The sequence below is a fragment of the Erpetoichthys calabaricus genome, chromosome 18, assembly GCF_900747795.2.
Source record: "Erpetoichthys calabaricus chromosome 18, fErpCal1.3, whole genome shotgun sequence".
Taxonomy (NCBI): Eukaryota; Metazoa; Chordata; class Cladistia; order Polypteriformes; family Polypteridae; genus Erpetoichthys; species Erpetoichthys calabaricus.
In genome coordinates, this window is record NC_041411.2 from 2,478,905 (window position 1) to 2,492,374 (window position 13,470).

Below are 13,470 nucleotides of genomic sequence, written 5' to 3' on the forward strand. Positions count from 1 at the left end.
GGGAGACTGGTCAGAAGTGAGGGAAGGATGAATGCAGCCAAACACTAAGAAGAAAACCTGCGACCTCAGACTGGGCCGATGACTCAACAACCAGAAAATAAAGAGGTGAGATAATGCTGGAGTATCCTTGGGTGGTCCCGACTTGAACCCCAGTGAACGTGAGTGGACAGCCCTGAAGGTGGCACTTCACAGACACTTCTCGTCCAATCTAACAGGATCTACCAGGAAGAATGGGCTCAACTGCCCAAATCGCAGTGTGCCAAGCCTGTAAAGACACACCAAGAAGACTTGCAAAGGGGCTTGTACTGAGTACTGAGTGAGGGGTCTCGAATACTTTTAGGAATGACAGATTTCGATTTTTCATTCATTTGCACACCTTTCTGACAACATGCTGTCACTTTGTCATTGTGGGTTAATGACAGTAGGTTGATGGGTAGACAAGGGGAGATGTCTCCATTTCACACGAAACCCACAGCATTATAAAGCATGTACAGAGTGAAGGGGGTCCGAAGGCTTTCTGAGCCCACTGCAAGGCGCCGTATTAAAATGATGTTAATTCTCCTATCTGTTCAACTCCCTCATTCAAACACAGCAACTTACAGAGACTCGTCACTTTGTTCAGATTTGTCTGCTTTGTTACGTTCAACCACGCAGTTTATTTACGGTACATAAGAGACACTGAAACACGAGTGGTCCGTAACACGGACACGAATGAAAGAATGAATGAGTGAAGCGGTGGATTGACTAACATCCAGAGCGGCCACCGCACGCCACCTCCGGCCTACAGAAGGCAAGCCCGTGTTTTGCTCCTCACGTCGGCAGGCAGGGTCTCCTGGCCGTCTCGCGTCTACAAATGCAGGAGTGCATGTCCCCCCCCCCCAATCCCAGTAAATGCCTTCCAGCTGCGCCGCTGCCCACAGACTGATAAGCCCCTCCACCCCCTTTCTGTGGGAACGCTCCCCAGACGTGTGCTCCGCTCCGAAGGCCGACTGCTCCACCTGCATTTTTCACCCATATGGAATATATTGTAGGAAAATCCTCGAGGGTCTCTCCCGAGCCGTTTCTGTATCCTTTCATTGCCCCTTCCATCCCTCGTCCTTGTGTTTTATTACATACGAGGAGATAACGGGCGAAGCCTTTGAGAGTACGGTGGGACGCACGTTACAAGAGCAAGGCGTCCTGGACCCTTTGTGATGTCTGAGACCGTCTGAAGGCGAGGTGCAGCAACGGCATCCTTCAGCCATGAAGATAAAGAAATGATCTTATGACCCACGGGGCCGCGGCGGCCTTAAGTGAGATAAATGAGCAGCGTCCTGGCCAAAGATCGACACCTACAGGAGGAGCCTGGAATTCGACTTGGCGTATTATTAAAAAAAAATGTCAGACCGACGGAGAGAGAGAGTGTGAGAGAGTGAATGAGTGAGGGAGAGAGAGAGAAAGAGAGAGTGAGAGAGAAAGAGAGTGAGGGAGAGAAGGAGAGAGACAGAGGGAGAGAGAGAGAGGTGGCCATGCTGGCGATTGCTGGTGCTCCTGAGGTCAGAGGTGCCGCAGTTCCTGGATTCCAAATGGCAGCTCTCCCTGCCCTCCCTAAATAAGGGAAGAACCTCTTATCACGGAGCTTGCCGTTATCTGTCTCTCCCGAGTCTCCCCACTCTGTTTATTTTTGAACTCCATGAGAGACACACAAACGGCCGGCGTGCAGAGGGAGGCCATGTCTCTTAGTATGGAGCGCGGCCATTCCTTCAAGTTTTCAGTTACGCTCGTTTGTTCACGGCGCGTCTCACCGACATTCTGCGCTTCGAGCCATGGAGTGGACGGGCAGTGTGGCGTAGTGGTTGAGGCCGTGGACTTCAAAACCTGAGGACGTGGGTTCAAACCCCGCCACTGACACACATGTGACCCCCAGCAGGTCCCCTCACCTGCTTGGGCGCCAATTAGAAAACCAAAAGAAATGGAACCAAGTGGGTCTCAAGTGCTGTCAGCTGCCTTGGATAAGGGCTTCAGTCAAGTAATCTCTATAAACAGTACATAAAGAATCCAATGCCTGTCTGTCTGCTTTTCACGAGAGATCTACTTCACGGATTTAGATCAGGTTTTTTTGTAGAATTTGCTTGAACATTCCAGATGATTTTGCGACTTCTCTCATCGCGCTAAGAATCAGAGTTTGCTTACAGGAGCGATTTATTCACACTAATCTGAGACAGAGGCTCCTCACTCACCACCACCCTCCGTTCGAGTTGCTGTCCCTGTCGCCATGTGTTGGAGCGCACCTCACCTCTGCTTAGCTAGCGACACCTGTTTGTTCAGCAGACGTTATCATGTAGACATTGTTGAGGAGTAACGTTTGAGATTTCCAAGAGCGAGATCAGAGCTCCGTGTGTTTTAGGGGGTAGCTGCACATCAGCCACGTGCCCTTCTCTCCACGTGGGGGGGGCGCTCTCCTGTCAGAGCTGAACACAATCAGAGACAGTGCCAATGTTTGACAATGGAGTGTACCCACCACCTTCTGCTTGCCATTTTTTAATGAATTTTTAAAGTCTGTCCTGTTTCACTACTACATGGGTGGAGCTGCCGGGGACGGCGAGTAAGTAATAATAATAATGTTAATGTGGGGCTGTGAAACAAGACGGCTACTATGACTGAGTGCTGTGACAAGGTTACAGTCCTAACGCAGACAAATAGATAGATAGATATGAAAGGCACTATATAATAGATAGATATGAAAGGCACTATATAATAGATAGATAGATAGATAGATATGAAAGGCACTATATAATAGATAGATAGATAGATAGATAGATAGATAGATAGATAGATAGATAGATAGATAGATAGATAGATAGAAAGACGCTATTTAATAGATAGATAGATAGATAGATAGATAGATAGATAGATAGATAGATAGAAAGACGCTATATAATAGATAGATAGATAGATAGATAGATAGATAGATAGATAGATAGATAGATAGATAGATAGATAGAAAGACGATATATAATAGATAGATAGATAGATAGATAGATAGATAGATAGATAGATAGATAGATAGATAGATAGATAGATATGAAAGGTACTATATGATAGATAGATAGATAGATAGATAGATAGATAGATAGATAGATAGATAGATAGATATGAAAGGCACTATATAATAGATAGATAGATAGATAGATAGATAGATAGATAGATAGATAGATAGATAGATAGATAGATAGATATGAAAGGTACTATATGATAGATAGATAGATAGATAGATAGATAGATAGATAGATAGATAGATAGATAGATAGATAGATAGATAGATAGATTTTTCTCAATTTCTCATTGCTCTTTATCAAAATTTACATTTTTTAACCTTTTTCTTAATTTTTTACTCTGATTTCTCAGTTCAAATTGTGTGTAGTTTTTATTTTCTCATCTCCCTTTTTTCTTGTTTCTAATTGTTAACTTTTTCCTAATTTATTGCTTAAAATGACATTTTAATATTCTGACGTTTTCTCAGTTTATTTTCCCTCTTTCCTTTTTTTAAACTTTAATTTCTTAATCACTTTAATTTTACTTTATTTTGTTTTTCTCAGTTTCTCACTCCCTTTTTTCATATTTTACTTTTTTATCTTTTTCTTAATTTGTTACGCTGTTTTCTCAGTTTAAATCTTATTTAGTTATTCTCAATTTCTTATTCCTCTTTATCAAAATTTACATTTTTTAACCTTTTTCTTAATTCTTTACTCTGATTTCTCAGTTCAAATTGTGTGTAGTTTTTATTTTCTCATCTCCCTTTATCGTGTTTCTAATTGTTTTAAACCTTTTCCTAATTTCTTGCTTAAAATTTCATTTTAATATTCGGACTTTTTCTCAGTTTCTGTTTACTTCCCCTCTTTTAAACTTTCTTAATTTCTCATCAATTGTACTTTTTCTTCTTCTTTCACTTTAACCTCATTAACTTTTTGTTCTCTATTCCTTGTTTTCACTTTTTCCCTTCTTTATCTGTGACTCTTTCAGCTTTTCTTTATTCCGTTTTCTGTTTTTTATTTAAGTACGTTTCTTCGCTCCCCCCTTTCAGTTTATTTAACTTGTTCTTGACTTCGCACTTCCAGCCCGGTGTGACGTCCTGCCGCTGGGCCCGCCTGCGCCTCTGCCTTTTTACATGACACTGAGTGAACACTGAAAGGACACTTTGTCGCAGAACGTCTCCTCTGTTTCTCTTAACACCGGCCGACGTCAATAGCGGGGCGTCCTCTGGGATGTACGGAGCTGTTGGCTGAGAGATATTGATCTCCCTAAATGTAGGATCCTTGAAGCAGTGATGCGAGGCAGGCGGTCCACATTAAGGACAGGACCCCAGGAAGTAATGTCTGCCTCTTGTTTCGGGCCTTGTCTGACCACCCAGGATAGCTACCATGGTCGGAGTGACCAGCTCTCCCCGTGGAGTCAGGGACGTGTGCCTTGATGCTATCAATAAACTGTCAGCCGCAGCTTCAGCAGACGGCCAGAGGTCACAGCACCAGCTTTGTTATCATGGACTATATGGCTGGGCTCAGCGACTCTCAGGAAAATGGCACACTTTAGCAAAAGTAAATAAATAAAAACAGACAGACAGACAAACAAAAGAACTTCAAATGGTACAAGTAAGCAGGTGGTCAACAAAGAGGGAGGACATCTGCAGCCTGCATTGTCTCCAGAGAGGTGCAGGTCAGGCTTACTGGGAGCTCCAGACTGGCGCTCAGGCCCTTATGCCAGCTCACTGAACTGGGGTAGCAGACTGGCAGGTGGCTATGAGGATGGCAGTTTTATTCTTCAGTCTCGCACTACGTGTCCCACCTACGCGGAGTTTGCATGTTCTCCCCGTGTCTGCGTCGGTTTCCTTTGTCCCACACTCCCAATAGGCCTGCTGTTGGCGTAGATTGTTCCAGTGTGCGTGGCATCCTGTCCAGGGGATTGTTCCTGCCTGGCATCCTATGCTTGCTAGGATGGGCCCCACAGGGTTAAGCATGCTTTGAAAATGGTATTAACATCTTCAGATCTGCTTAATCCAGGTCAGGATCATGGAGGGAGTGTCACAGCAGTACTGGGCGCAAGTCAGGAATTAGCCCTGCCAAAGAGTGCCCACCAGCCCAGCCTAACCCCCATGTCCTTGGGGATGAGGGAGGAAAACCCAACCTGTGCAGACAATGGTGGGGTTTTGGGGGGAATCCAAACGCGGTTTCCAAGCACCGTGCCACTGATTGAACATGCATGACGGAGTTGGCTCCCACCTTGTGCCCAGTGGTCAGAGAGATGGATGGACACCAAACTAATATTTCAGCACAATCTCAAAGCATTTAACTCAAAGTTTACGGCAGTGGCAGACATATTTCACGCTGAGATAAATGTAACATGTGGAATCCGAGGCTATAAATATCGAAAGGCGATAAGGAGAATAAATCTATCAGTAGCACCGTAGCAAAAGGGATTAGAGCTCAGGGGTCCTCGGGCTGTGTGGTGTTCACAGTGAAAGACAAGCGTCTCTGCACGAGGCGACTTCACTGTGCCTGTGGCAACACGTGGAGCGGCCAGTCGCTCGGCCTGCGTCTTGATGCCGCAGTGCTGACTCCTCTAAAGACCGCCAAAAGGGGGATGACCTGAACCATTCTGCACCCGTCCACCAACAAAGCCACCTGTCCGCGGGAGCAGATGTTCTAAATATATTACAGGCTCATTAATACACGGTCCGCATACTTCACATTTTTCTCCGATGTTTAAATTCTATATAAGAGTGCGCCGTTCTGTATACGGGAAGATCTGAGGCTAATAAATAACTCACTTGGATAAACATTCTGTGCCAGTCCTTGATACCTGCACGCCTGACGCCGACTGGCGGCTCAATGTGAATGCACACAGACACGTGAAGCCTCAAGCTCAAGGGTCGCCCCAATTTACAGGATGAACGTCAGGTCAGCTTCGACTCGCTTCCCCAACCTTAAATGCTGTACCCGCTGTAATTCACAATGGACTGGCATCCTGTCTTGTGCCCACAGCTGTTACCCCAAATTCAAGTAAGTGGGTTGGAGAGCATGGAGTGGTGGCTCAGTGGCTAAGGATCTGCGTTGTTATCTGGACGGTTACTGCCGGAAGGGGTCCTACTCCAGCGGGCCCCTTGTGCAAGGACCTGAACTTGAAAACTGCGCCAGTGGCACCCTGACTCATTTGAAAAGGCGACTTCTACTAAGGGTATCCAAAACAAATGTCATTGTCATCACCGGTAGTCCTTGCTTTATTCTGGCTTTACTGTGAGGCAGCGTGACCCCGAAGAAAGTGTCCATACATTTTGTCATGGAGTCACACCACGATGTTTGGAAATACAGTTCATCCAGAAAGTATTCCCAGCGCTTCATCACTTTTTCCACATTTTGTTATGTTACAACCTTATTCCAAAATGGATTCAATTCATTTTTTTCCTCAGAATTCTACACACAACACCCCATAATGACAACGTGAAAAAAGTTTACTTGAGGTTTTTGCAAATTTATTAAAAATAAAAAAACTGAGAAAGCACATGTACATAAGTATTCACAGCCTTTGTCATGAAGCTCTAAATTGAGCTCAGGTGCCTCCTGTTTCCCCTGATCATCCTTGAGATGTTTCTGCAGCTTCATTGGAGTCCACCTGTGGTAAATTCAGTTGACTGGACCTGATTTGGAAAGGCACACATCTGTCTATAGAAGGTCCCACAGCTGACAGTTCATGTCAGAGCACAAACCAAGCATGAAGTCAAAGGAATTGTCTGTAGACCTCCGAGACAGGATTGTCTCGAGGCACAAATCTGGGGAAGGTTACAGAAAAATTTCTGCTGCTTTGAAGGTCCCAATGAGGACAGTGGCCTCCATCATCCGTAAGTGGAAGAAGTTCGAAACCACCAAGACTCTTCCTAGAGCTGGCCGGCCATCTAAACTGAGCGATCGGGGGAGAAGGGCCTTAGTCAGGGAGGTGACCAAGAACCGATGGTCACTCTGTCAGAGCTCCAGAGGTCCTCTGTGGAGAGAGGAGAACCTTCCAGAAGGACAACCATCTCTGCAGCAATCCACCAATCAGGCCAGTATGGTAGAGTGGCCAGACAGAAGCCACTCCTTAGTAAAAGGCACATGGCAGCCCACCTGGAGTTTGCCAAAAGGCATCTGAAGGACTCTCAGACCATGAGAAAGAAAATTCTCTGGTCTGATGAGACAAAGACTGAACTCTTTGGTGTGAATGCCAGGCGTCACATTTGGAGGAAACCAGGCACCGCTCATAACCAGGCCAATACCATCCCTACAGTGAAGCATGGTGGTGGCAGCATCATGCTGTGGGGAACTGGGAGACTAGTCAGGATAAAGGGAAAGATGACTGAAGCAATGTACAGAGACATCCTGGATGAAAACCTGCTCCAGAGTGCTCTTGACCTCAGACTGGGGCGACAGTTCATCTTTCAGCAGGACAACAACCCTAAGCACACAGCCAAGATATCAAAGGAGTGGCTTCAGGACAACTCTGTGAATGTCCTTGAGTGGCCCAGCCAGAGCCCAGACTTGAATCCGATTGAACATCTCTGGAGAGATCTTAAAATGGCTGTGCATCCAACCTGATGGAGCTTGAGAGGTGCTGCAAAGAGGAGTGGGCGAAACTGGCCAAGGATAGGTGTGCCAAGCTTGTGGCATCATATTCAACAAGACTTGAGGCTGGAATTGCTGCCAAAGGTGCATTGACAAAGTATTGAGCAAAGGCTGTGAATACTTATGGACATGGGATTTCTCAGTTTTCTGATTTTTAATAAATTTGCAAAAACCTCAAGTGAACTTTTTCCACGTTGTCATTATGGGGTGTTGTGTGTAGAATTCTGAGGAAAAAAATTAATCCATTTTGGAATAAGGCTGTAAGATAACAAAATGTGGAAAAAGTGATGCGCTGGGAATACTTTCCGGATGCACTGTATGCACTGTGGTAACTGAACACCTGGCTTTCAAAGGCCCTCACATGCAACTCTCTCTTCTATGCCGTGGGCATCTCATAGTGCACAGGTACGAGTACTGGAAGTGGGGCGCTTCCTGGTGGTGTAAGCTGAGCACTCCCTCACTTTTGCATTGCCCAGCCGCTATACTCTGACCGCCTCACAGTGCAAATCCTGCCGACTACGCCAAGCAGAACCACTGTGAGCAACAGGATTTCTCAGCGTACTTCTCAGGGACTTCGCAATGCAGACATTGTGGGTTTACAGCTAACCACTTGCAGTTGCCACAGTGCAAATGCCCAGACTAAGAAGGATGGTGGGGTGATTCCATGACAAAACACAACGTGAGCATTAAATAGACAAAAATAATGTTGTTACTTACATAAAAAAGGATGGTTATAGGCAGCATATATACTATACATGCTTTCGCATAAGTGACGGGCATCACCAGCAGTTCGTTTTTAATTGTGTGTATTTAAAAAGGGAGAATGGGCAACACTAAACATTGAGGGGCAGCCGCTTACAGCAAAGTGGACCTCGGGTGCCCCAGCAGGAGTGCATGCTGGTGTGTGGAAAATCAACAGAGTATTAAGAATGGGCCACAACAAGGGGTGGACTTGAGGGGGTGGGGGAACCACTGATAGGGTGCCGCCAAGCTGTACTGAGGAGACAAACTAGAGAGCAGCATACGCTTGAAGAACAAACGTACACGCATAGCAAGTCAACCGTGAGCAGAGAGTGAGAGCCACATAAACACAGAAACAACATCCGAGATTACGAGCAACAGAGAGAAGTCAAAGCTTGAAATGATACCTGACTGCCTTCAGAGAACAACACAAGAACAGAAAGTGATCCCTCAGCAGAGAGGCTCTGCCATGTTAAATGTTAAGAACTAAGAACGTGAGGGCCTTCAACTACTGTTTTGAGAAAGGGTGTGGGGGGGGGAATTACAAACATTATCTTGGCATCAGATTGTTTTCACAATGCTAAGTATTCTCAGCTGTGAAGAAGAAACTAAGAAAAAATAAAACACAAAATAAATCGACAAAATTAAATAAGAAAATCAAGAACCCATCGGTAGGCTTAGCTTCTCACCATTTTGCAGACTCGCTGCACTTCTCTTCATCTCCCAATCATCTTCACCTGATGTTTACTCAAGGAAGGTTGAGCTTTGTGTGGCATCGTTGTTAAAAGACCTTTTGAAACGTATAAGTGAGCCGTCCACGATAAAACGACGCTCAGGTTTATAAACGGTGGACAGCGATGAGCTAAACGAGTGAGTTTCGATTCGCACGCGTGAGGTCGTGTTTGAGAGCGGAAAACCGGGAGATCAAGCGGCACGGGCATCAAATGCCAAAAACCGCGGGGGAAAGATTCAAGAGGGAAAAGGTCAAAACCAGAACATGATAGGACAAAAGGCGATTTGACGAAGGGGCTTTGAATCCGCAACTCGGATAAGAAACTGAAACCTGGAATGACTTTTCATCTTGTTGCGTTGTTACCCGAATGTGGCAACCTCCGAGGCCACGCGTGAAGCAGAGCTATGGCGGCAACCTAAAATGGCGGCGATAACGAAAAATACAGAATGGCGGACAAAACAGTGCACAAAATTTTGTAACTCTTGTGAATTCACATTCACACTCAAGAGCCTCACAGACACTAAAATAAGTGTAGACGGCAGGAGTCCATGGAGAAAAATATATTAAAAAAAACAAAACCACAACTCTAAGAGTATACAGTTATGCGGAACTGACACCAAATGCATTTTGCAGGCGATTTAGCGTTTGAGAAACGTGAAGCTCACTAAAAAGACTTTGCTGGGGGGTTTCATAGGGATACTGCTCCCTAAAGTCTTGTTTGCACTTCTGTGCTTTACAGCGTAACACACGTCATCCGCACCTCGCCGGTAAAATCAGATCTGATGACGCCTCACAGTCACTTCATCCTCACCCTAACCAGAGTGCTTTCAAAATGGGGGACACGCTGCAAATGTTCCACACCAAGATGCACCACAATGCACCACTGTGCACGGACAGTAGGAGGCGGCCGAAGAGAGGAAAAGGACGGAGTAGTCGTGTGTGAGTTGGTGGAACCAGTTTGTACACTTTGTAAATAAACACGTGTGTTGTAGACATTTGATGTCATGTCTGTCTGTGGCTGGGCTATCTTTTACAATTCGATTCATTTCATAAAATAAATGATTACAGATGCAAAATGGCAATGCCAAGACACGCGTGACGACTTTACCCACAACTAGGATTTTTACGTCATTTTAATCTTCAAACCTGAGCACAACGCTATTGTGAACTACGGGTCCCAGGCACGTAGTCCCACACACTTCCAATGGTGCCCACTAGAGGGGGATATCCCCATCAAAGCCCAGCTAGTCATAACAGCAAGCACAAAACCTTCATATAATAAAAGATTTAGTCCTCAGAAAAAGGATTCCACTCCGTGGAAACAAAAGGCAAAATGGAATTACCTGAAACAAAGGCAGCCAAGGTCAAACAATGCAGAATCCAAAGAGCAAGAAAGTCAAAAGTCCAAAAAAAATACAAAAGTCACAAGCACAGCAAAACACCAATAACTCACAATGAATCGCCTTTGTACTTGATGGAAATGCTCCCACATGACATGAAGCTCTGTTGAGTGCAAAGACATAAAGGAGTGACGTAAACAGCAAGGCAATCTAAGGCAAACCAAGTCCAAATGCAGAATGGCAGGCGTAGTCAGAAAACACAGCAGAGGTTCCAAAATATCCAAAAAATAAAAGAGGTAAACGCAGAAAACTCACAGCAACTCACCAAATACTCCTAAGCACATTCAAAATGATCCACCAGGAATTGTGGGAGACAAGGGTGGATTGGCAGGTGGCGGGCCGCGCCTCTTGGGGGACCACCCACAAAACACATGGGACATAATAAAGGCAGCTTACATACATGGATAAAACCAAACAAAGAAAGAAAGAAGGGTGCACAAAACAAAATCTGAACCCCTGCCTGAGAGATGACAATTACCTCCAATGAGCCGATGGAAATTCTCCAGCTTTATGGCGCGTCAGCATCCAATTCATAAGACACCCACTGGCACTGCAAGAAACAACTGGGCTGCCAGGCCACCGACTTGGACTGAAACCCTTCAGAGGACACTTTCATGTTCGTCGACGTGTTTCAGACACAGCAGACTGCACACACTTTTGAGATTTGGTAAACCTCCCTTTGAGAAGCTTTGGCGAATTTGCAAACTCGTAACGACATTCAATCGCGGATTAGTTTACGGTTTCAAATTTACCTTGGGAGAAGTCACGTCTGACTTGTGTATTTTGTTCATCTTCCCTCCTTGTCTTCATCCGACGGCCTCTCCTTTGATGACCACCAGTACAAGGCAGGCCCATGCCAGGAGAGGTGCGCGTGCCACATCTGCCACCACACCAGCTCGCTGCTGTGCTGCTCGAGGCAAGTGAACTGTGAAAGAGAGAAAAAAGCAACATGTCACTTTATCTAGAAATGATTGTGCAGAATTACGGAGGCGCGCACCCACCGGCCACTTTATTAGGTACACTCAAAAATCAGATCAGCCAATCACATGGCAGCACCTCAGTGCATTTCGGGCTGTAGACATCGTCGAGATGACCTGCTGAGCATCAAAATGGGGGAGAAAGGGGACTGAAGTGACTTTGAACATGGCATGGTTGTTGGTGCCAAACAAGTTGCTATTTCAGGAACTGTTGATCTTCTGGGGGTTTCAGGTGCAACCATCTCTATGGTTTACAGAGTGGCTCTAAAAAATGAGAAATTTCCAGGGAGTGGCAGTTGTCTGAGCTAAAAAGCCTTGTTGTTCTCAGCAGTCAGAGGAGAATGGCCATATGGGTTTGAGCTGATAGAAAATCAACAGTAACTCAAAAAAGCATTTGTTACAACTGAGGTATGCAGAAGAGCCTCTCTGAATGCACAGCACATTGAACCTTGAAGTAGTTGGGCAACAGCAGTAGGAGCCCATACCGGGTGCCACTCCTGTCAGCTAATAAAAGGCAACTAAGGCTGCAATTCACACGGCCTCACCAAAAATGGACAATAGAAGATTGGTACATTTGGTCTGATGAGTCTCGATTTCTGCTTTGACATTCGGATGGTAGGGTCAGAATGTGACATCAACAACATGAACACATGGATCCGTCCTGCTTTAATATCAACCGTTTACTCTGCTGGTGGTGGTGTAGTAATGGTGTGGGAGATATTTTCTTGGCACATTTTGGCCCCCTTAGTACCAACTAAGCATCATTTAAATGCCACAGCCTACCTGAGTATTGTTGCTGACCGTGTCCATCCCTTTATGATGATCTGCTGATGGCTCCTTCCAGCAGGATAACATGCCATGTCACAAAGCTCTCATCATCTCAGACTTGACAATGAGTTCACTGTATTCCTGTGGCCTCCATAGTCCATTGATCTCAATCTTTGGAATGTGGTGGAATAGGAGATTTGTATTATGGATATGCAGCCGACAAATCTCTTGCAACTGTGTGATGTTTTCATGTCAATGTGGACCGAAATCCCTGGGGAATGTTTCCAGCACCTTTCTGAATTCATGCCATGAAGAATTACGGCATTTCTGAAGGCAGAAGGGGGTCCAACCCGCTACTAGTGAGGTGGACCTAATAAAGTGGCCGGCGAGTGTACAGTGAACAAACATGTCCATTACATTAATAACAACCTCATGTCCGCATCTTCTGCACATTCTAATGAATTTGTCAGTAAAATCCCACACCGGCTCTCCATCTTGGTCTGAGACCTGAAGAGAGTGTTGAGCTCTCCATCAGGAACGTCTTTCAAAAATCTTAACGTTTAAGACAAGTGACCTCCAATTAGTCACGGACCCTCGACAACTAACAAGCCATGAAGGCTTTTGAGGCCCCGCAAGCCCACCTGAGCAGCGTTTTTAACCATGTGGCCTTGTAAATTCCTGTTAAAGACGTGGATTTAATGTCATCTACAGGAAAAAAAGGTAAAGTTAAAGTAAAACGGGAAATATTTACAATTTATAGGGAGGCCAGACGGTCAAACAAGGTGATGAAGTAAAAGCAGAAGGATGTGGCGAATGTGAAATGGACAGGAGTAAAAAACCTCCAGCCATGGGGGTCTGCAGGACTACACCAAGGGGGTTTATCACCTAGACTACCCCCTCTCTCTCCTACAGGGAGGGCATCACCACCCACAATGCAGTGCATCTGAGCCATAGACAGGCTTCTTCTCCAATGACCGACCTTCAGTTGTAACGCACAGCGTTGTGGGCATGACGCCTTCCTTGCCGATTTCAATGCAGAAATTCCAGGAAGTGACCGTTAATAACATTTTAGCAAAAAAAAAGCACACATTTGTCACGTTTTGAGCATACAAGAGTGACACAAGTTACCAGAAGTTACATCGTCTGCTGCTGTCCAGTGCTGTATCAATGCCACTGAGTTTGAATAGTCAATATTTCAATTGCTCATGAATACTACTACATAC

General features: G+C 45.3%; 1 protein-coding gene across 1 annotated transcript in view; it reads right to left on the reverse strand.

Moving 5' to 3' along the window:
* LOC127526277 (mediator of RNA polymerase II transcription subunit 13-like) overlaps positions 1-13,470 on the reverse strand; it is a 257,111-nt gene that overhangs the window by 155,249 nt on the left and 88,392 nt on the right. Inside the window, exon 4 of the mRNA XM_051921384.1 lies at positions 11,255-11,427. Coding sequence (XP_051777344.1) covers positions 11,255-11,427 — 173 coding nt within the window. The remainder of the gene's footprint in view (positions 1-11,254; positions 11,428-13,470) is intronic.